We start from the raw sequence: 24,832 nt of genomic DNA, 5'->3' as shown, positions 1-24,832 counted from the left end.
TCAAAAACCTTCAAAGCCGCAGGAATGTATTGATTGCCTTTACTGTAAAAAAAGCAATATATTGCTGTCATGTTGGTATGTGCCGAGGTAGTTACTGCTAGTCGCTGTGAGGACCATGACAAATTATACCTATAGTAAATGCCAAGTTATCGGAAATATTTGACCTGCTCAATTTTGTGGCCCTTAATTCGCCAGGACGAGGGCTTCCAACTCTTAGCAAAAATGAGAACTTTAGTTTTAGCAGAGTTAATTTGGTCTTATTATTAATAAGCATTTTAATAGAAGTTACCCATTCCGTGTGTTACAGGATTCATGGGACAGAGTTTCCTGAATAGATCGTTCGGCTCTGCTACGTCCACCATGACAGAAAACCACCATAAGGATGATGTGGTCTCTTAATTATACGGAGCATAGTGACACAATAAAACAAAGTATTTACAAAAATTGGAGGCTGATTGCCAATTTACCCAGTTGTGGGAATCCACCGGTGATTGGTTTACGCTGTACATTCAATGTAAGACAAGTGTTAATGCGTGCAGAACAGGCTCCCTGCCGATCAATTTCATTGACAAAAACCGGCCATTTCCTGTGTGGTCGATGCACGCAGTGCACCTATTTGATGTCTATACAAACATTGTTGATCCCACACACGAAGATTAATTGGCAAATTAGAATGTACACAACGTGTGAAACTGCTAATTGTGTATATGCAATTATGTGTCCATGTTCCAAAATTTATATTGGGAAGACATTGCGCCAGGTCAAATTGCGCATCTCAGAACACAGAAGTTGCATTCGATTAGGTAAGGAAGAAGCACCATTAGTGCAGCATTACCAGACTATGAAACACACAGATTCAGATATACAATTTTGTGTGATAAAGCAATACAATCATAGTGTACCTTATGTTAATTTAGACAACCTTATCCTGCAAGCTGAAAATCATTTTATTTATGAGTTTAAAACAGACCTGTTTGGTTTAAATAGATCTTTAGATTATACCTGCCACTTGTGAATGTATCAGGTGTTGCTGATCAGTAGATCTATAAAGTTGTTAACTATGCATATGGGATTACTTGGGATAAGAGACCGTGGGAAGTGACAGCTCTGTAAAGGAGAGTTTGTAAGTATAATTGGATGCTGCATAATGGGATATGATATAGGAATGGTAGTCCAACTTGTTATATTTTTTCTAGAATACCCATGGGATATCTCTTGTTAAACGGATGCATGAGGTTGAGGCACTGAGGAAGATAACGAAATACACAGTAGATGTACGCAGCTGTCTGCCACTATCAACCCATGGTTTTTTGAATGGATTACAAATTTTATATCATCGCTCAAATGACTGTGGTATGAGCTAATGGACAATCAAAATGGTACTACTCACGAGAAGAATTGGATTATGAGGAGAAGACTGTATTATATAGGATACGATTTAATATAGGTATTAGAACTATTGTTCGGGATATATGTCTTAAGTTCTGTTAGGAAACAAAATGGAATGTATGTTTTTGTTTCATAAGGTTGTAATGAAATAACCTGAATAAGTAAATAGAGCCTAATTTGTGACGGAGTTTATTGATATTTGATTGTGAACGTCGCATAATTTATGTTTACTTGTTTAACAAAGTTGCCTGGAACACTACAGCGCTTGCTTTGTAACAACAGAGCACATATTTATTGACTGGCAGTGTAATTACCGAACTTATAGAAGATTTTAGATAATTACAAAAATTATTGAACATGGACATATGTATACACACCACTTTCAAACATACTTAACAACTGTCAGGATGATGTTGATGTGTGTTCTGTCCTTGACTTTCTCCCGCCTGTCAGCCCTGGCTCTCTACCTGGACTGGGGCTGTTTTGCTTCCACGTTATCTCGGCTTGACTGTGTTGAATTTCATGTACTGTTGAATTTCATTTGGCGGGAAGGGGGTTTCCTACTGTGTTAAAACTATTATCAAAGTTCTGAGGCTCTCAGAACTTGTATTGGCTGTATTCGACTATGACTGCCAGTACAATAAAGAATGGAGAACAGTTACTTTTGCCTGGACTTTACTAGTTCATTACATTATGCGAGTTCTCATCTCTCAGTGTAACTTCTGACATGAAGTACAAGGTTACCTGATGTCTTGTCCTTTCAAGTCTGAATATGAGGTTAGGACGGAGACCCCCATAGAGGGTCCTGTCCATCCTACCCCTGCCCTGGTTCATACAGAGGAGTCGGAGCTGGGGCCGGATCCAGAACCAGAGCCTCTGTCATTGGTTGCACTGTCCTGACCTCGCCTCAGCCGGAGCATTACTTTCCTTGGTTTGCAGGAGCAGGTTGAACAGGCAACTCTGATGGCGACCCGCAGAACCCTGTCAGCATGCTGCCTTCCCCTGACCCGGGAACAATGTGACATGGACCGTGAATCGGCGGCGATGCATTTCACCACCTGCTGCCGGATGGATTACAAACCCGTTTTGAGAATGGTAACGGGGGAGATTGGTCTGTCTACCATCCATGGTACTACTTGTGAGTCGCTTGAATGATTCCTTGATCAACGCTTTGAGGAGAATACGGCTGCTGGATACCTGCAGAGCACTGGCGCTCGACCCAAAGTTCCCCAAACGGCACTTCCTTGACACAACTTGGGTGACACCGAGTCCCCCCGAGGGGAGACTCCAAACCCTTGGCCCGAGGAAGAAGTGGAGTGGGATCAGTTGGTGAATCTGGGCAATTCACATCCAGGTTCGTTTCCCCTTGGAGCTTTTGGGGAGGATGAACCAGTGGAGCCAATGGACCCTCCAGGTGCAGGCCCTTCATATAAGGAGGACATGCTGGGATGGCCAGGACCCCAAGATGACCCCAGTCTACATTCCCTACGAGCGCAACAGGCTGTGCTTGACCGGGCTAAGCGTAAATGGCAAGAAGCCCGGTGTAAAGTTGCTGCTTAGCCTTGGACGGTTATCGTCTGACAAGGTTGGTGGGACGCCCAGATTGGGGAGTGTTTCTAGTATCTGTAGTTTCCAGCTTCTGTATCTTCTGTTTCTTTTGCCTGTCTGTGTGAAACTGTTTCAATGTGGTTTTCAGATGGGAACTACAGGTGTTTATCTAACTTTGGCGGGAACCGGTGAAGAGCCCGTTAAAGAGGCTGTTTGAACATTGGGAGGTCAGTTCCCGCATTGCTTGTGATTGACTCAGAATGCCAGCTCAATAAAGAACTTGAACGGTTACTTTTGGCCTGGACTTTACTGGTTCCTTACACCCGGGGAGCCTTGATTGACGAACGTGTTCACCAGCGGTTTCAACTCAGGGAAGAGTATGACAAGGAACATGAAGCGTTATACCAGCAACTGCAAAAGGATCGAGAACAACATGAACAAGATATTTTGCAAGCTGTGGAGCAGTCCAAACAAGAATTGCTCCAGGAAGTACAACTACGCGCTCTGAAATGACAACAATCCAAAGATTCTGCAGCACACAACGGTGACCTTCTCCAAATCCAGCGTGAATGTGCAGCCCTGGAAAAAGAAAGGTCCGAACTGCTTCGGAAGGAGCGTGACTTGGTGGCCATCGAAGCTTGTGAATGCACTGCAGCGGCGGATCTCCCAAGCGAGCTGAATGCTCAGGCAGCGGAGATGTGGTCGGAGCGCCAATATGTAGCTGCAACCAAAATCCATGGACGACCAGATACAGCTCGCCCGTGGCCTGCGGATGTTCAACCCACCCGGCCACCACCAAGGCGACACCTCCAGCCCAGCACGCTGCGCCCCTTCCCCTGGACTTCAGAGTCATGGCTTCACCCGTCCACGTATTCTGGCTTGCTTCGATAGTACGGCAGCCAAATTACCATATTTCATTTTGCAACTGGATGCCCATATGCAGGAATACGATGACATGTATCGTTCCGAGAGGGAGAAGGTTCGTGACATCGGATCAGTTTTGGACGGAGAGGCAGCAGAATGGTTTGTGGAACTATTTGAACTTGACGCCGAGGAGCTTAACTTGGTGGCCAATTTCTTGCAAGGATTACGACTGCGGTTTGAGGATCGAGATGCCTGTGATAATGCTAAAAAGACTCTAAAGACTATGCGGCAGGGCAACAAGCCATTCGCAGAGTTCGCACGTCAATTCTGTGCGGTGGCCAGGAAAATTCCTGATTGGCCAGATCGAATGAAAGCCGAATATTTCTATGAGGCTGTTGATCCAGAAATTCGGAGTTGGGCTGTTATGAACAACGAGCCTCGTACAGTCACAGAATGGATCGAAATGGGCAGTGTGATTGCGGGCAGACTCAACCGTTCCAAGGGGGCAGGAACTAAACTTCAACCAGCCAAGTGTCCTATCTCTGAGGTGAAGAAAACTCCTGCCTCAACTACCACCCCACTGTCTACTACTGAAAGTGTCTCTAAGTGGCATTGTCGTTTAGGTCTTTGTCTGTACTGTGGTGAACCTGGTCATGTGGCTGCCAACTGTCCAAAGAAACCCAAATCTGCAGGTGGATTCCTTCCCAAGAAGTCTATGGCTAAATCTGCAAGGAGATCAGCGCCTCCTAAGTCAACCCAGGGCATGTCAAAAGCTTTGGATGCAGAGGAACTTGGTTTCCCCAAGGACGAGGACAACACCACCGGTATCGCACCCTCTACAGCAGTTCCCGAAACTACGGAGCCTCCTAAAGATGCGGTGAGTGATGGTGGCGCCTCCATTATCCTAATGACTACATTGTCTAATCCGGTCAAACACATTCATATTTTGGCTTGGGCGCTTGTGGACTCAGGGTGTTCTCATTGCCCTATGCGACCGCAAATAGTGGAGGAACTTGGATTACAATAAATGTCGTTGGCCAAACCCATACCGTTTACACAAATGGACAGTAGCCATTTTGGGGGGGGTCCAACACGTTTTAAAACTGAACCCATCCTGTTGCAGTGTGAGGAGCATTGGGAATGCTGCAGTTTCATTTTGGCCCCAGTGGCGAAATACCTGATTGTTCTTGGAATGTCCTGGTTAGAGACACATGATCCCACAATTCGATGGGTGTCCCACAAAGTTCGTTTTACTGACCCACCCTGTGGAGATCACATGCATGAAGGTGACCCACCTGAACCGAGCACCCCTGCGTTGGTTTCTAGCATTTCCTTGTTTCCCGAACTGCCCAGAGTGCCCGAGCATTACTGGGACCTCTTCAGAGTTATTGAGGAGCAGGAATGCGACCAGCTTGCCCCCCCCCACAGGAACATGTAAGATTGAGTTAATTCCAGGAGCCAAACTTCCAAAGGGCCGTGTATATCGGATGAGCCCCACTGAGGAGACTGAGTTAAGGGCATTTTTGGACAAGAATCTAGCTCACGGGTTTATTCGGAAGGCAACTAGGAATACGTACGCTGCGCCAGTGTTGTTTGTTAAGAAAAAGGATGGTTCTTTGAGATTGTGCATTGACTATAGAGGATTGAATGCAGTGTCAGCCTCCAACAAATATCCTTGATCAAAAACCTCTTAGACGCTTTGGGGTCGGGGTGGATTTTCACCAAGTTGGATTTGAGGGAGGCTTACTATAGAGTGCGTATTGCAGAGGGCTATGAGTATCTCACAGCCTTCAACACGAAGTTTGGACAATATGAATATCTCATAATGCCCTCTGGATTACACGGAGCGCCTGGGGTTTTCATGTCCTTGATCAATGAGGTTCTGCAAGATTTATTGTTCAAGGGAGTGGTAGTGTATTTGGATGATGTCCTGATTTATTCCTGCACCGTGGAGGAGCATGTAACTCTGGTTCGTACTGTTTTGCAGAGGCTTCTAGACAACTCTTTATTTGTGAAACTGTCTAAGCGTGCCTTCCATCAGGAAAAGTTGGATTTTCTTGGATACGGTGTGTCAGTGGGGGGGTTGGTGGAAGCAGTAGTAACTTGGCCCATCCCTACCACACGCAGGGAACTCCAACCGTTTTTGGGATTTGCTAACTTCTATCATGATTTTATTCTGCAATTCGCCCAAATAGCCTTGCCCTTGACTGATTTACTACGTACGAAAGGCAAGGGGCCGCAAGCAGCTAAGCCAGGTGCCCCCCTCAATTGGACTGACAGTTGTCAGTGGGCGTTTCAACAACTTAAGACTGCCTTTACAACTGAGCCTATTTTGGCTCATCCCGATCCTGCTTTGCATTTATAGTACATGTAGACGCGTCCAACAAAGCTTTAGGGGCAGCCCTGTTGCAATGGGATGCGGATGGAAAACTGTCTCCTTGCGCCTATTTTTCGAAGAAATTTTCTGGTCCTGAGCTCAACTGGACAGTAGGTGATAAGGAAACTGCAGCCATTAAAGAAGCTCTCAGTACTTGGCGCCACTGGTTAGAGGGGGCTGCCCGCCCTTTCCAAGTTTGGTTGGATCATAAAAACCTGTTGGCTCTGTCCACCCCAGTAAAATGCCGGCTAAGCAATTGCGGTGGGCTGATTTCTTTTCCCCGTTCCAGTTTACAGTGCATTTTCCACTGGGAAAACCAACCGATTAGCGGACACGCTCTCCTGCCTTCCTCGGGAGCGGATACCTCCTTATGCACCATTCCACGTACTGTACTCTCTCCATCGCAATTGGGTCTCGCAGTCACCCGGTCCCAAACTCGCGCGCAGTCCGATCCGCCCATGGTTTCATCACTCCTGGCCGATGCTCCTCCCAGGTGTCCTGATATGGTTTCCTCTCTCTCACAAGACTTTCTCATGGTGGGGAAAAGCCCCGTTCCGGAAAGTGAAGGCGGCCCGTCACTGTTATTGCAGGATGGGGCGTGGCGGAAAGGAGACTGTTGGTATGTGCTGCCGCATCTCAGAAAAACTGTGCTTCTTGCTGGCTATGATGCTAAGCAAGTGGGTCATTTCGGATTTTTGAAAACGTTACATCTGCTACGTTGCCAGTTTTGGGTGGCGCACCATGCGGAAGGACATTGAGGCTTATGTCAAAGGGTGTCCTATTTGTGCTGAAGCCAAATCCATTTTGGGAAAAATCTATGGGTTGTTGCAGCCTATTCCTCCTCCTGACTGACTATAGCAGGTTATTTCCGTGGACTTTATCACAGATCTCCCAGAAAGCCAAGGCAATACTGTCTTGTGGGTGGTGGTGGACCTGTTTTCTAAACAAGCGCATTTCATACCTTGTTCCACCATTCCCTCTGCCCCCAAGTTGGCAAAATTATTCATTCAGCACATCTATTGATTACACTCCACCCCGTCTAAGATAATTTCAGACAGGGGCCCTCCATTTGTTTCTAAGTTTTGGAAGGCATTTCTGGCTTTCTTGGGAGTTCAATCGGCTTTATCTTCTTATCACGTGCAATCTGATGGCAAATCGGGATGTACGAATCAGACTTTGGAACAATATTTGCGATGAAACACTATCATCAGAATAATTGGGCAAACTTGCTGCCTTTTGCTGAATATGCGTATAACAATGCTGTGCATACCAGAACCCAGAAAACTCCTTTTGAGATCGTCTCTGGATGTTCTGCCCCACCATTTCCACTTTTGGGCTCAGACCCATTACAGCCTCCTGAACTTAATGACTGGATCCAAACCATTGTAAAAGGTTGGGACTCAATCGGAATAGCCCAGGCGTCCCAGAAAACACAAGCAGATAAGCATTGGATTTTCTTTCCCTTGCACGTGGATGACTGGGTGTATCTTTCCACAAAAAAATCTCTGGGATGTACATAAATATTCCAAGCTTGGGAAAAAGTTTATTGGTCCCTTTAAAACTGTACAAGTTATCAATAATGTAACTGCTAAACTTGAGTTGCCTAAATCACTTAGCAATATTCATCCTGTATTTCATTCCAGCTTGCTCAAACAGGCTCCAGATTGTGATGCCTGGCACGGCCCCCTGAACATCCTCCACCGGTTCTGATTGATGGGTACAAGCAGTACGAAATCGACACCATTCTGGATTCCCACATGTGCCACCAGCGGTTACAATATCTGGTTTCATGGGTGGGGTTTCCCACGGGTCATGATCAGTGGGTCTATGCTTCAAATGTCCACGCCCCTATTCTTGTTACTGCTTTTCACAAGGCATTTCCTGACAAACCCAGGGGGTGGAGTTCTTAGGAGAGGCAGAATGTCAGGATGATGTTGATGTGTGTTCTGTCCTTGACTTTTTCCCGCCTGTCAGTCCTGGCTCTCTGCCTGGACTGGGGCTGTTTTGCTTTCATGTTATCTCGGCTTGACTGTGTGAAACTATGTACTATTGAATTCCATTTGGCGGGAAGGGGGTTTGCTACTGTGCTAAAACTATTATCAAAGTTCTGAGGTTCACAGAACTCACATCGCCTGTATTTTACTATGACTGCTAGTACAATGAAGAACTGAGAACGGTTACTTTTGCCTGGACTTTACCAGTTCATTACAACAACAAGATGAGGACATGTTTTCCTATTCCCATTTCTACCCCCAAAACCAACAGTTGGTCAAATAATGAGAAGATCTTCCCCCTGCACATCCTCCACAAATGCTGAATTCTTCTGCCAAGAGCCTCACTCAAAGTTACCCAGTCTGTTAAGTTCACTCCCTTGCAAGTACTTTGACCCATACAGTACTTCTAATTTCCAAAGAACTCACAATGTTTTGTATCCACAACAATCTTGCAAGGGAGATAATATTCTAATTGCACAGATGGGAAAGCAGGAAAAGAGTGTGTGATTTTCCAAAAGCTGATCTCTCCTTCAAAATCCCAGTCCAGCTACCTCTTCACTGAAAAACATTCAACCTCATTAGCTCAGTCAATTCAATTCACTCTATGTTCCCTATTTTCTCTCCTTGCAAGCTCCCATCCAAAGCCAATTGAAAATGTGGAACTACACCCCCCGGGGGGCATCCAGCACCCTCATCCTGCACCCTAATTTAAACATTTATAGGATACTTAGAAAAGGATCCTGGCAAACCTCCCTTCTCCAAAGCCATGAAAGCTTTTCCACCCCAGCACAGAGGCACATTCATTAATCTGTCATGATTTTCAGAATAACACTTTTAGCGGAAAAAAAAATTGGCATTCCTAAGGAATATCACTCAGGACCACAACAACAATCCCAAGAGCAATGAATGAAGAGCAACAACAATCCCAAGAGCAACAAACCTTTCCTGCAATAAAGGTTTAATTAATTGTTTTTAATTAAAAGCAGAATTTACCATTTAAAATTGTGTGGGGGGAAGTTGGAGAGACCAGCAGCCGGGATGTTATGGTACAATTTATTCAGAATTCGCTTTCCTTTCGAAAAAAATTAGTGGATCCGAGTTAAAATGGACCATGGGTGATAAAGAGACGGGTGCCATCAAAAAGGCCCTCCCCCTTCCCCTGAAGGAAAAACTGAAAGCTCTCTGCAGGTTGCTTTCTGCTTAGGAAAAAAGGGTGGGGCCTCTCAAAGAGCAAGGGGTTGGTGGAAGGGGGACAAGCTCTACGTCCCCAAGCCCTGTGGGGCAAGATCCTCGCAGGTTGCCATGATGTGAAATCGGTGGGCCACTTTGGTTTTGTCAAAACCTCACACCTGGCCCACCAGCAATTCTGGTGGCACTTCCTCTGAAAGGACATGGAGCCTTACGTAAAGGGATGCCCCACTTGGGCCATGGCGAAGCATGTCCCAGACAGGCAGACAGGCCTGCTCCAGCCCTTTGTCAGGATGGTGATCATGGGGGTTGGGCTGCCATAGAGATTGTAACTTTTGGCTCTGCGCTGCTTTTGATGATCTGGTCTGTTCACAGCTGTCTTATCAGCCAACTGTAACCTTGGTAGTCTGGAGAACCGCTTCAGAGAAAGTTTCTATGTTTTGTTTCATACAGGGAGGGGGGAACACTGTTCTATAATACCTCTGTTCTGAGAGCCTGGGCCACAGAACAGGCTTTTGATTCTTTCCTGTCAATTGCAATAAAGCTTTGAACTTTTTAGTTTTGTCTGTTTCGTTGTCAATGCAGGGGAGTCCTGACATTAAGCCTGTTCTCTTTCAGTGTCCAACTTCATGCTCCCATCGCCGGCTGAAGTTGCGCATGTTTTATCGGTGATTTTAGCCTTTATCCAAGGACTAACAGGGAGACCCTTGCCAGTGGTTCCTAACTCAGTAATGGAACAAAGGCTGTCTGTGCTGTTGGATATGGGGGAGGACGAAGCTTTGAAGTCAAATACAGCTTCAACAGCTCCTCTGATAGAGCAGACCGCACCCTGCCGTAGTACTTTTGGGTTTGGCATGGGGCCATCTGCCCATTCATCTCCTTTTGGCCCCGGGAGAATACCAGGCTCAGGTGCCAGCTGGAGGATTACAAGCCAGTACAATGGGCTGTGGGGGACAAGGAAGTCCTGGCCGACTGGTACTCCTATCTGGGAAACCAACCTGTGGATTATAAAAAAACCTGTAGATTACAAATTGGGGCATCCATTGGACCTCCACGTCCATGGGATCCTGAAAGGCTGGGAGAACATTTGCAGTCTCATTGGGTTCTCACGGGTTCGTCTGGGCGAGGATTGGGCCCAGCGTGAACACCGGCAGGTGCAGCAGTGGCCTACCCAGAGGTGTGTACGGCAACTGGGGATAAGGATTCCAAAACCGCAGCAACCGAGGCAACCGGAGGTAACAGTGGAGACCAAGATTCTGAAGGGAACGCAGCAGCGGCTGAGGCCTGGGAAGAGGAGCGTCGGAAATACAAACAACAGCTCGACAAGATGCAGAGAGAAATGGAACATCTCCAAACAAGAGCCCTGTTGGCCGAAAGACAACTAACCCAGCGCATCAACAACCCGTCTGGCGGGAGCCAGGGAAGCCCATGGGCACTGGGGCCGCTGGGGGAATGGGAACGCAAGGTGCACCACAGGAGGTGGTTCCAAAAACCAGGATCGTACCATGCCTGTGCCGACCCCAGCGAGAAGGTGGATGTTGGAATGCTTTGATGGATCACCGCAACAACCACTATATTTCCTGGTGCAGATAGATGTCCATATGCAAGATTACGGACAGCAGCGAGAGAGAACAAGTTCATGATGTTAGGGCCCTCCTGGAAGGACTGGCAGCTCATTGGTATGTTGAGCTTTTCAATCGGCAAGTGGATGAATTACACACCTTGCCCAGATTTCTGAGAGCCCTTCGCAGCTGTTTTGAAAACCCATTTATGGGCGAACAAGCTAAACGGGAGCGGATGAAGATGTGCCATGGCAGACCAGTTCCATGCAGTGGCCAGTAGAATCTTGGACTGATCTGACCAGATGTCGGTCTATGTGTTCACCGAGGCATTGAACACAGAGCTCTGCAAATCTTGAAGAGTGGATCCTGTTGGTTAGAGATACCGATGATCGAATGACCATGGTGAAATAATTCAAAACGAAGCCTGTGCTGCCCCGACGCTCAACTGCAGGGGCTTCTGGTGCCTGCACATTGCCGGCTTGTACAGGAACCCCAACTGACGAATCAACCTAAGCCCGTAGGAGAAGGTTGGGGCTGTGTTTGTATTGTGGCAACAGTGGGCATCTAGCAGCTAACTGTCCAGCCAAGCTGACGTCTAAGTCGGCGGCCCTGCCATCTGCCAAGCACCCCAGGGTCAAATCAAGCAAACTGAAGACTGGGAGCGCCAAACTCGCCATGGAGGTCGACCCCTTCTTCGTGGATTCAGAGGGAGAAGGGGGCTGCCTGTCAACTGCTCGGTCAGGAACGATAGCATCAGCCAAAGGGGATGGGGATAAACCCATTGTACTTTAACTGTTACCAATCAGCCAAAGAATACCAGGATGTTGGTACAAGCCCTAGTGGACTGTTTGCACCCACTGTTTTGTACATCCTAGTGTAGTTGAAGGACTGGATTTAATTCTTCTACAGCACCCCATCCAGTTCACCAAGATGGACTGTAGTCATAGGACACCCTATGGGAACACCCTCTCGCTTTAAAATGGCTAAAGTCCTGGTACAGTGTGCCCAACATTGGGAACGTCGCAGTTTTATCGTGACCAACACCTCCAAATATCCTGTGGTGTTGGGTATGCCATGGTTAGTGGATCATAATCCAACAATTCTATGGGCTGAATGCATTGTTCGTTTCACTGATCCTCCTTGCAGGGAACATGTTCATAAACTTTCCCCCGAGACCCCAATGCCAGGGCAAGCTAATGGTCTTCAGGAAATGGACTGCCCCAACATTTCAAGTCCTTATCAGGACTTGGTGACTGTTTTTGAAGAAAGGGAATGTGATGCGCTACCTCCACATCATATCACGGACTGTAAAATTGAATTAATTCCTGGAGCAAAGTTGCCTAAGGGCAGGTTGTACCCTATGAGCCCCAATGAGGACGCTGCACTACATGAATTTCTGGAATTTGGCAAGAGACTTTATTATAAAAACTACCAGTAGCTTTGCAGCTCCGGTCCTGTTTGTTGAAAAGAAAGATGGTTCCCTGCACCTCTGCACTGACTATAGGGCATTGAATGCTGTATCAAATTCCAACAAATACCCCTTTCCTTTAATCAAGGATTTGTTGGCCAGCTTAGGGAAGGGGCACATTTTCACTAAACTGGACCTCAGGGAGTTCGGATTACAGAAGGTTTTGAACATCTTACAGCTTTTAACACCCACTATGATCAGTTTGCATATCAAGTCATGCCCTTTGGGTTAAGTGGGGCTCCCGGTGTTTTCATGAGCTTAATTAATGATGTTTTACAAGATTTACTGTTCAAAGGGGTAGTGGTGTACTTAGATGATGTACTCATCTACTACGAGGATGAACAATCTCATGTTCGCTTGTGTGAGAAGTGCTCCAAAGACTGTTGGACAATTCATTGTTTGTAAAGTTATCAAAATGTGCCTTCCACCAGACTAAGTCAGATTTTTTGAGATATAGAGTGTCGGCTACGGGGCTAGAGATGGATCCAGCCGAGGATGCAGATGTGCAGAAATGGCCGGCTCCTACTACTAAGAAGCAGCTACAGTCCTTGTTGGGGTTTGCCAACTTTTACCATGACTTTATCACAGACTTTGCTAAACTGGCTCTCCCCCTCACTGATTTGTTATGGACCAAGGGGAAGGGTCCTGCGGTGGCTCACCCTGGAGCGTCCTTACCCTGGTGAGATGCTTATCAACAGGCCTTTGACTCCTTGAAAACTGTTTACTACTGAACCAATTTTACACCATGCTGATCCGTCCCTTCCATTTGTGGTGCATGTAGATGCTTCTGACAAAGTTATTGGCGCAGCCCTGCTCCAACAAAATCAGGATGGTCAGTTGCTCCCATCTGCCTATTTGTCGAAAAACTTTTCTGGAGCTAAACTGAATTGGACTGTGGATGACAAAGAGACCGGTGCCATCAAACAAGCTCTGGCTACTTGGAGGCATTGGTTGGAAAGAGCAGAACATCCCTTTGAGGTCTGGACTGATCATAAAAATTTGGCTGCCCTTGGCACTCCTGGCTGCTTGTCTGCTAAATAGCTCAGCTGGGCTGATTTCTTTTTCCATTTCAACTTCACTGTGCATTTTTTCCTGGGCAAGTCCAACCCCTTGGCTGATGCTCTCTCCCGCCTCCTGGATGAGATGGGAGGGAAGGTGGAGCTCCAGGACTCTAGGACTGTCCTCACGTCAGCCCAGTTAGGGTTGGCCGTGACTCGCGCCCAGTCACGCCCTCAGGAAGAATCACTGCCTTGGGTTCAGCCTCTGTCCAAGCCAGTTATCCCACCCAGTCAGCTCCTTTCTGTATTTTTTGGATGCGGGTAAGCACCCCATCCCTGACAAGGAGGGCGGTGCCTCCCTGACACTCTAGGATGGGATGTGGAGGCAGGGTGATTGCTTGTCCATGCCACCTACCCTGCGTGGACAAGTCATCCAGGGGGGCACAATTCTAAATCTGCTGGGCACTTTGGCTTTGTGAAAACACTGCACCTTATACGGAGGCAGTTTTGGTGGTGTTCCATGAGGAAAGATATTGAACTGGTTGTGGTGGGTTTTCCTGGCTGTGTGGCCGTGGTCTGGTGGATCTTGTTCGTAACGTTTCACCTGCATCTGTGGTTGGCAACTTCAGAGGTGTATCACAGAGGGAACTCTGTAACAAGTCTCTGTGTAACAGACTTCTCTCTGTGATACACCTCTGAAGATGCCAGCCACAGATGCAGGCGAAACATTAGGAACAAGATCCACCAGACCATGGCCACACAGCCCGGAAAACCCACCACAACCAGTTGAATCCGTCCATGAAAGCCTTTGACAATAGAAAGATATTGAAGCTTATGTGAAAGGTTGCTCGGTCTGGGCAATGGCTAAGATTATTTCAGGCAAACCTTGGGGGCTGTTGCAGCCTATACCAGCTCCTGATGGCCCCTGGAAAGTGATATAAATAGATTTTATCATTGATCTTCTGGAGAGCCAGGCCAAAACAGTCATATGGATGGTGGTGGACTTGTTTTCCAAACAGGAACATTTTATTCCATGCTCCTCCATCCCCTCTGCCCCAAAGTTGGCAAAATTGTTTATTCAGCATATCTACCATTTGCATTCAGCCCCAGATAAAATAATCTCGGATTGGGGTCCACAATTCATTTCAAAGTTCTAAAGCTTCTGGGAGTGGAACAAGGTCTTTCGTCAGTTTACCACGCCCAATCTGACAGCCAGTCAGAATGCTCCAATCAGACTTTAGAACAATATCTCAGATGTTATAGCAACTACCACCAGGATAACTGGGTGGAATTGCTTCCCTATGCTGAATATGCTTACGATAATGCAGTTCACAGCAGTACTAGTAAAACTCCTTTTGAAATCGTCACTGGACGATCAGCCAAATTCCTCCCCTTTCTTGGACAGCAACCAGTTGAACCCCCAGAATTACAAAAGTGGATTCAGCAAATTGTGGATGGGTGGAACCCGATTTTAAGGGCTTTACAAAAGGCCAAGGATTCACCAAAAAAGCAAGCTGACAAGCATCGTAAACGATTCACCCTGAGTGTAGGGGACTCAGTCTACCTATCCACCAAGAATTTAGGAGACATTCATAAATATACCAAGCTTGGTCATAAATATATTGGCCCATTCAAGGTTGTGCGTGTAATCAATGATGTTACTGTCCAACTTGAGTTGCCAAAAGCATTGTGTAAAATTCATCCTGTGTTTCATTGCAGCCTCCTTAAAAAGGTCCTGCTTCCAGATGCGGAGCATACTACATCTGCTCCGCCTCCTCCTCTGATGGTTGATGGTGAACAACATTGTGAGGTCCAGAAGATTCTGGACTCTCACTTGCATCGCAAACGCTTGCAGTACCTGAATTCTTGGAAAGGATTTGAACCTGGCCATGACAAGTGGGTTTACGCTGAAAATGTGAAAGTCCCCAAATTAATTAAGGCATTTCACCAAGCATGTCCAAGCAAGCCAGGGGGACAGCCCTAAGAGAGGCGGGATGTCAGGATGGTGGTAATGGGGGTTGGGCTGCCATGGGGACTGTACCTTTTGGCTCTGCGCTGCTTTTGCTGATCTAGTTTGTTACAGCTGTCTTATCAGTCAACCTCTCTAGTCTGGAGAACTGCTTCAGAAAAAGTTTCTGTGTTTTGTTTCACATTGTGTGTGGGGGGGGAACACTGTTCTGGGCCTCAGAACAGGCTTTCATTTCTTTCCTGTCATTTGCAATAAAGCTTTGAACTTTTTAAGTTTGTCTGTTTCATTGTCAATGCAGGAGAGTCCTGACACCCTTACCCACTCCCGCAGCCCCATGGATGGTGATCTCAATGAACTTTATCACAGATCACCCCTCCAGAAAAGGGAAGACTGTCATCTGGGGGGGGGGTGGACCTCTTTTCCAAGCAAACTCACTTGTATCTTGTGGGGAGATCCCGACAGCATAGAAGCTGGCGAAATTGTTTATCCAGCATACCTACAGTCAGGATGGAGCCTGACAAGTGTCTGGGGGAGGGGGACCCACCCTCCATACAGAGGGCTATCGGCCTGGGCTAGGCGCCAGCTTGGGTACTCCCCCCTCCCTTCCTTAGCATTAGACTGATAACCAGGAAGGGCCACGGCCCTCCTAGGTGTAATGGTTCCTGCCTTTTCTGTTAATGTTTTGTAATGGAATCGCTGTATTGTTTCCTTTGTTACCTTGTTGCAGCTGCAACACCTTGGGCCTGGCAAGGGGCAGGTCCAGGGCAGCAGAGATTTAAGTTGTTTTTTTTACTGTATTTTTTCAGAAATTGTCTATCTCTCATTATGCCTTGATCACCAATAAAGTCTTTAGTATAAATCTATGGATAGCTTTATTCTGGGACTAAGGTCTTACACTTAGACGATTTCTCACTGCCCTTGCCATGAGTCCTATACCCACCATGGATGGGACCTCAGGTGAGGAGACTTCCAATGACCGGAAGAACGGGGACGTCCCCGTGTAGGCTGAGTCAAAGCCGAAAGAAGGAGCTGTGGTGGCCACAGAGGCCAGCGGCGAGGCAACCACCCGCGTGCGGCCTGAGGACTCGCAGTGGCCAGGAGACACACAGAGTTCACCCTACTTGTTGCTTGCTCCCACTCACGCATGTGGCCAAGTGTGGCACCAGCGGCAGGAGTCGGAGAGAGTCGGACTGATTCCTGTGCGACTTGAAGGATGAGATGGCCTGGGAAAGCTATGAGAGGGCGCCACGGCACACAGAGGAGTCCTGGCATGAGGATCGAGAAGAGCTACAATGGCTCGTCGAGAGGCTCTCTTGGGACATGGAGCTGCTGCAGGCGAGGGATGTGGCTCAGGCAGAGGAGGAATGAGAACTTCTCCGGGAAGTGGACCGTCTGTGGGCGCAGCAGAGGAGTGCACCGGACCTGGAGAACTAAGGGCAGGAGGCAGGCTCAACACCCACGCAGCCGCCACCACTCTCGGGAACCCCCCAACAACCTACCTAACCGAGGAGAAAGCTGCTGCGGCGGAAGGACCTGAAGGCCCGATTCGACAGCAAGGTCGAGAACCTCCCCTATTTCCTAGTACAGGTGGAGGCACACATGCAACGCTATGGCGAGTCATACAGCAACAAGATCAAGCAGATCCACGAGGTCGGGTCTCTCCTGAACTCCTGGCATTTCCCCGCTTCATGACGGAGCTTTGACGACAGTTTGAAGATTCCTTTCAGGAGGAAAGGGCGAAGCAGAAGCTGCAGAACCTCCGCCAGGGCACGCGCTTGGTGGCGGACTTCACTTCGGAGTTTCGGCAGCTGGCGGGGAAGATACATGACTGGCCTGAGTTAGTGCTGATACACTTCTACAAGGAGACCCTGGATCCTAAGATCGCACAGATTGTACGATGAGTGGGAACCCCAAATGCTGGTGGGATGGTACAGAGAGTGGGTGAAACAGAGGTCCGTCTGACCAAGGCCCAGAGCTACCGAAGCCGGACCAGCCCCAGAAAATGCTCCCCTTCCACTCCGGCTAGGTGGAGCGGCACCCCAGCAAAACCCTGAGTCAGAACTAAGGGTGACTCAGGGTCCGAAGAGTCCTAGTACGCAAGGTGTCGGTGGCTGGGGCTGTGCCTATCTTGTGTGGGAGAGGGTCACATCGCTGCAGCCTGCCCCATGAAAGGAAAGGGATTGGGTGGGGCCCCAAGGAGCGGGGGGAATGCCAGGTGGGAGGAGGCCAGTCAGTAAGAGCAAGGTGGAGAAGGGGGCTGGGTTGCGCCTGGATGATCCCAGCTCGGAGGAGTCGGGCGACTGATTCCAGTGGAGGGCTGGCGGGAAACGGAGGTGACCTGGTTTGATCGGCTCCCATGGCGAGGTCCCCACGCAGGGCACCACCCAGCCGGTGAGTAGTTCACACTGACCCATTCTAGCCCCCCTCACCCTACGGAACCGGAGCCACAGGGTCAAGGTTCACTGGCAAGTGCTTGTGGACTCGGGGTGAATCCGTTGTCTGATGCACCCCTCCCTAGTCACCCAAATGGGCCTGAAGCAGATACCCCTGCGCCACCCCATAGAGTTTGAGCAGATGGATGGGAAGGCGCTGGGGGCCCCCCACAACTCATAAGATGGAGCCAGTGCTAATCCAGTGCAGGGAACATTGGGAGAGACACTCTTTTGTAGTTGTGCCCATCGCCAAGTATACAATGGTGTTGGGGTTACAGTGGCTGCGGGACCATGACCCACTGATTGACTGGGGGGCGGGGTCCATATGGTTCCATGAGCCCCCCTGCAAAGCCCACCTGGCTGGAGCACTGCCAGAGGAACCCAGCCCCCCCGGGAATTGGCCGGAGCAGTGGAAGCAGTGGAGCTTATACCCCCAGAGTACCAGGATTTGTCTAGGGTTTTCGAGGAGGGTGAGTGCGATCGGCTACCCCCGCATCAGAGCTCGGACTGTAAAATTGAGTTGCGACCGGGGGCCCAACTGCCCAAGAGCCACCTCTACCCGATGAGTCCCACGGAGTCAGAGGTCCTGCAGGAGATCCTCGATAAAAACCTCCGTAGAGGCTTTATCTGGCATTGCACCAGTGAGTTTGTGGCTCCGGTACTGTTTGTGAAGAAGGACGGGACTATGAGACTTTGTACCAATTACTGGGGCCTGAACGTGGTCTTGGCCTGCAACAAGTACCCGTTGCCCTTTATCAAGGATTTGTTGGCCTGTTTGGGCAGGGGCGAATATTCACGAAAACTGGACTTGCACGAGGCCTACCGGGTACGGATTGCGGAAGGGATGGAGCACCGTACGGCCTTCAACATGAGGATGGGACAGTTTGAGTATTGCGTAATGCCATTCGGGTTAGCCAGGCCCCACGGGTTGTTCATGTCTTTAATTAATGAGGTGTTGCAAGATTTCCTGTTTAAGGGGGTGGTGGTTTACCTAGATCAGGGGTAGGGAACCTGCGGCTCTCCAGATGTTCAGGAACTACAATTCCCATCAGCCCCTACCAGCATGGCCAACTGGCCAAGCTGACAGAGGCTGATGGGAATTGTAGTTCCTGAACATCTGGAGAGCCGCAGGTTCCCTACCCCTGACCTAGATTATGTTTTAATTTACTTGGACTCTCTAGAGGAACATGTGACTTTGGTCCGAGCTGTGTTGCAGTGGTTGCTGAACAATGAGTTATTCATGAAGCTCTCCAAGTGTGAGTTTCACAAACCTAAACTGGATTTCCTGGGATACCGGATCTCCAGGGAGGGGCTGGAAATGGACCCAGCGAAGGTGCAAGATGTCTTGCAGTGGAAAGCCCCCGGACCCGCACACAACTGCAGTCGCTCCTGGGGTTTGCCAACTTTTACTGGGACTTCATTACGGACTTTGTGTAGCTAGCCCTCCCCCTCACCAACTTGCTTAAGACTAAGGACAAGGGGGCGGGGGCCTCAAAGCCCAAGGCACCGTTGGACTGGTCCCTGGAGTGCGAGGCCGCATTCGAGGCACTGAAGCGCGCCTTCACGACGGAGCCCTTCATGGTTCACATAGACGCCTCAGATAAGGTGATGCAGTTTTGTTGCAGCAGGGGGAGGACGGGCGGTTGCTCCCTTACGCTTACTTATCTTGAAAGTTTTGGAGGGCTGAGCTGAATTGGACGGTGGGAGATAAAGAGACTGGGGTGATCAAGCGAGCGCTGAGCACCTGGCGCCATTGGATGGAGGGGCCTCAGTTTCCATTTGAGGTCTGGACTGACCATAAAAACCTGGCAGGCTTGAACGCGCCTGGCAAACTATTGGCCAAGCAGCTCTGGTGGGCTGAGTTTTTCTCCCGTTTTCAGTTTACGTTGCATTTCTTCCCAGGCAAAACTAATGTTTTAGCGGGATGCATTGTCGCGCCTTCCCCACCCGGAGGCTGAGGCACCGGCCCCTCGCTGTTCCCTTTTCTCCCATTCTCAGTTCATTCTCAGTAGTGTCTACCTGGAGCCAGACCCACACTCTAGCAGCCCCTCCCTCTGTCCCTGTGGGCCTGGACGAGGCATTGAGGGAGGCCGGGAAGCAGCCGATCCCCCGGATGAAGACTGCGATAGCGAGGGTTTGGAACTCAGGGAGGGGGTTTGGTGGAAGGGAGGTAAACTATATATTCCGCCACAGGCTAGGAAGGTGGCCCTCCAGCTATGCCATGATGCCAAATCAGTTCCTCACGGTTGGAAAGGAAGTTGGGGAACCCTGACCTTCCCTAGCAGGCAGTCCTCAAATGATCAGGTAGTGGCAGCAGTTTACCCAGAGAGAAAGCAAGCCCTTCCCAGGAGAAGCTGGAAATCCCTGGGAGAGGCTTGGGGAGCGGAATAGGGCCTGCCAGGCAAAGCAAGTCCATTCCGCCATAATTTGGTGGCAGCGGTGGGATAACAACAAACAGAGAACTTGTATTTTGGAATTGAGCATACGCATGCACAGAGAGAGCAACGGAAGTTGTTTTTTTGGGGGGTCAACTGGAGTAGGGTCAGAACAGGTTAGCTAGGATGAATCTAGGAGAGCCCCTGAGAATACTAAAAATGACAAAGCAGGAGCTGCAGGAGGAATGCCAGAGGTTGGAGATACAATGTGAGCACAAGTCTGTAGATGAGATGAAGGCTCTCCTGCTAAAAATTGGGACAGCTTCAGCTCTCACCACCCAAGGGAGCCCCAACCCAAAGGGCGAGGTCCCACTCTGAGAGCTAGAACTGGAAAAGTTGCAGCTGCAGGCAGAGAAGGAGACAGACCTCCAGAGGCTGAGAATGCAGGAGGAGCAACGTAAAGAGGAGCAACAAAGGGAATACAGAGAAGCCCGCAGGAGAGAGCTCGAGAGGGAGGAAAGGCTGCTGGAAAGGAAGAAGAAGATGCAGGAGGAGCAGTGGAAACATGATCTCGAGATGTTGTGCCTGTAGGCAGAAAACAGCAGGAAAATAAACGTTACCCTCAAAGATTTTGTGTCATACAGGAAGGGGGAGGACCCCTCCATATATCTTGCAAATTTTGAAAAGGCAGATATGCAGTGGGGAATTGCAGAGGCCCAGTACATGTCCTACCTCTGTAGCATTCTAACTGGGGAACTAGCTGCCATCTATCATAGCATGCCAAGGGCAGAGAGGGGAGTAACTTTTAAAAAATTCAAAGCCACTGTGCTTAAAAGGTTCAAACCGGGGGCTGACCACTTTCAAAAACAATTTCGGGTCTTATCCCCTCAGCAATGCAAAACTTATTCAGAATATGTGGTGAAAATGAGTGAGATGGGGAGGAGATGGGTGGAAGAAGCCAAATCAAGCAACTTTAAAGCATTATTCCAGTTACTGGTGCTAGACCAATTCTACTCCAAACTCCCCAAGGAGCTCAAATGTCTGGTAAAGGAAAAAGGCCCAAAAATGCTACTGAGGCTTAATTAAGGCAACCTTGCAAGAGCAGGTCTCCGCTTTACTAGGCAGCTGCAACCCCAGGCTGGATGTGGGCCCACCTTGTCTCTCCCCCCAACCCCCTTTGGCCGGATATTCTCCCATGGCAGCCACAGACCCAGCTTACCTTGCATGCCTTAGGGAAGGAGAGACCCACCAGACTCTGAGGGTGGCCACCAAGCACGGACGCACCAACCACCAGGTCCCTCTTCTCAGAGAAAGACTTCCAAGGCAGAGAAGAGGGAGAACTTTTCTCCCAGGAGGAGGAAGGGGGCATCATCTGGGGATGATGACTCTTCTGAGGAAGAGGTCAGATTTTTTAACATGGAGGATTACACCTACCAAATCTACATTTGCCTCCATCACGCTGCAAACACCTTGTAACTGGCCCAAGATTCTTAATGCCATTTACTTAAGATAATTTTGTACCATCCAGAATCCATCTCCTCCAGGGCACCAGACTTCCTTACCAGCATCACCTTAGTCTTGTCTGTAGTTTCAACATTTGCCCAAATTTCATGGACCTAACCAGGACACCAGCAATTTAACTTTAGGACGAAAGGAAAGAGAGGCAGTAACCTCACATGCAGCCAGGGGCCAATAATCTGGACAAACACAAGGAATCTGTAAGGTCCCCCTCATTTGGGTTGCAGATGGAGGAAGAACAGAGATTGAAACAGAATAAATGTTACCTTGTGCTTCATAGCCAGTACCACAAGTAGGTGTGTCCTGTTCATCTCCCAAGAGAGACTTCAAGTGGGCAATGTTTGTTCCAGCAGTTCTCTCCCCACTATAGTCGCCAATCTGCAAAGCAACATGCATTCATCACATTTATACCCCATTTTAATGCAGCTACAGAAACAAAATGTTATACAAATACATGGAAATTCACAATAGCCATTAAAATGAACAGCAAATAAATAAGCAAATGGCAATTCCTAAAACAGTAACCTGCAGCAGCCACCTAATTCACAGACTTCTAAGCAGAAAGGCCTGGAATGTTTCTGAAACAGGCAATTCAACAGAAAGAAAAGGTTCTCTTCCTTTGAGCAACTTTCTTATTAGAGAGCTGCAGCATTCTCCAGGTGACTACAGAAAGGAAACTCCCAATTGTAGCTTGCAGTTTCTTGGGTCAAACTGACCAAACATACAGGTCCAGATTTTAAACAACCAAGGCTCCCACCTTGTCAGGCCTGTGCCATCCTTGGCCTGGCAAATTGCATGTAAACAGCTCTGCTGCAGATGGCCAACCCATCTGGGGATAAGGAAAGGAGTTGATAATAAAACTGCAAGGATTGTCATGCCCTTATGTAAAGCAGTGGTGCGACCGCACTTGGAGTACTGTGTTCAGTTCTGGTCGCCACATCTCAAAAAGGATATCGAAGAGATAGAAAAAGTGCAGAGAAGGGCAACGAGGATGATTGAGGGACTGGAGCACCTTCCTTATGAGGAGAGGCTGCAGCGTTTGGGACTCTTTAGTTTGGAGAGGAGGCGGCTGAGGGGGGATATGATTGAAGTCTACAAAATTATGCATGGGGTAGAAAATGTTGACAGAGAAATTTTTCTCTCTTTCTCACAATACTAGAACCAGGGGGCATTCATTGAAAATGCTGGGGAGAAGAATTAGGACTAATAAAAGGAAACACTTCTTCACACGTGTGATTGGTGTTTGGAATATGCTGCCACAGGAGGTGGTGATGGCCACTAACCTGGATAGCTTTAAAAGGGGCTTGGACATATTTATGGAGGAGAAGTCGATCTATGGCTACCAATCTTGATCCTCCTTGATCTCAGATTGCAAATGCCTTAGCAGACCAGGTGCTCAGGAGCAGCAGCAGCAGCAGAAGGCCATTGCTTTCCCATCCTGCCTGTGAGCTCCCAAAGGTGAGCCACTGCGAGTAGCAGAGTACTGGACTAGATGGACTCTGGTCTGATCCAGCAGGCTAGTTCTTATATTCTTATTTCCACTGCCCAAGGCCATGAGGCCTCTTTCCTTTGTTCGCATGTATCTAGTTCAACAGCGCTTGAATGTTTCTCCTTATCTGTCTTTCAAAGGGAGTTACCTCCCTGTCCCAAAACAATGTCTCTTTCTCACTGTCCTTTCACATGCTGATATTATGGGAATGCAAGGGTGGGGGGATTATGGGTTGAACCAAACTGTAACCTTTAGGTATATACTGGGGCCAAAGAGCCAAACCCCCAGTTTCTGGCTGTTGGGTTGACATGGTCCTGAATAAAGCTCTTGAATCTACTTTGAGTCTTATTACTGACTGGAGTACCAGACCCTTACTGTCAGTACCACCTTGAACCAGACAATTGAAACAGTTGTGATGAACAATTATTTCTTTATTGCAGGCAAGATGAGTTCGGTACAAATTCCAAGACGTTTCTGGCTAGCTCATGAAGCTCATAAAGCTCATAAAGCAACTGTAAGGAATTCCAACGAGGCAGAAATAAAAGGCTTTTGGTTGAAAGACCATTTATTCAGACATCTTAGAAAGCTCATACACACGGCATGACTGGAATGGGGCCTCCCGCTTAAACTACAGAATATAACCCCCTTGTCCCATCCCCCTCCCGGTGTCTCCAGTCCCATTCTCATGGGAACGGAATTCTCATCTCACGTTATGAGATAAGCCCTCTAACAGTGTGGTTGCTGCGGATTCTGGCCCGTCGCCCGTGCCAGGGAACTCAGTCAAGGCCAAACGGCTGTGAAGAGATTCAGCACCACTGAGATCTTTACACTCTGCCTCTCCTAAGAGTGTCCCTTCCGTTTCAGTGGAAAAGCACGATGAAAGGCAGAAATAAGGAGGGCATTGATATTCAATAGACTCCATTGATTGGCGGCCGGAGGAATATCCCACCCAGGAAACTAAGTATTTTCTGCCGACATGTATTAAAGCGAGTCCAGAATAGCCAATTTCATAGTGCTTGTGCCATCAATTATGGTCGGCGGGGTCTTCTCCAGAGGGTCATGCCAGGCATCGGAAGCCGGAGCCCTTGAGTAAACTGAATGAAAGACGGATGGATATTACTTAAGGAATTAGGCAGCTCTAAACGAGCAGTAACATCATTGATCACTTTTGTAATTCTAAACGGATCTACCTAATTTCTTGCCCAGTTTTGAATATTTGTGAACGCCCTCTAAGATCTAGTAGATAAATAAAACCCAAGCCTCACACGTAAAGGGAAGTCAGAACGATGTTTGAACTTGAAACTTTGTGAGTCCTTGGTTTGTTGCGGTAAGCAGTCTGACTGTCTTTCCACCCTCCAGCCAGATGCAATCCATTGTTTGAACTCTGAGATGCAGCTTCCTCGGCGGCAGTTGGGGCAGTGGTGGGAAAGAACTGGGTATCAATACCTCCCCAAAGGGGTTTTCTGTGTGCTACTATGAATGGCATTGTTGTAAGCTGCATCTGCAAATGGGATTAACTCGCACCAATTGTCTTGATGGTAGTTAGTAAAACAACGCAATACCGCTTCTAGAGTTCCGTTCGTCTCTGATTCAATCGCCACTTTGAACGCGGTATGCAACCGGGTGGTTCCCAACAAGCCCAGGGAAAGCCTTCCAAAATT

General features: G+C 48.3%; 1 protein-coding gene across 1 annotated transcript in view; it reads right to left on the bottom strand.

Annotated features, from left to right (window-relative positions):
• GPSM1 (G protein signaling modulator 1) overlaps nt 1–24,832 on the bottom strand; it is a 159,108-nt gene that overhangs the window by 51,507 nt on the left and 82,769 nt on the right. The window contains exon 9 of the mRNA XM_048512384.1: nt 21,949–22,060. Within this exon, the coding sequence (XP_048368341.1) occupies nt 21,949–22,060 (112 nt within the window). The remainder of the gene's footprint in view (nt 1–21,948; nt 22,061–24,832) is intronic.

This window comes from Sphaerodactylus townsendi, linkage group LG12 (assembly GCF_021028975.2).
Source record: "Sphaerodactylus townsendi isolate TG3544 linkage group LG12, MPM_Stown_v2.3, whole genome shotgun sequence".
In the NCBI taxonomy this organism is placed as follows: domain Eukaryota; kingdom Metazoa; phylum Chordata; class Lepidosauria; order Squamata; family Sphaerodactylidae; genus Sphaerodactylus; species Sphaerodactylus townsendi.
The sequence above is the reverse complement of the archived record's forward strand: the minus strand, read 5'-3'. Positions and strand labels throughout refer to the sequence as shown.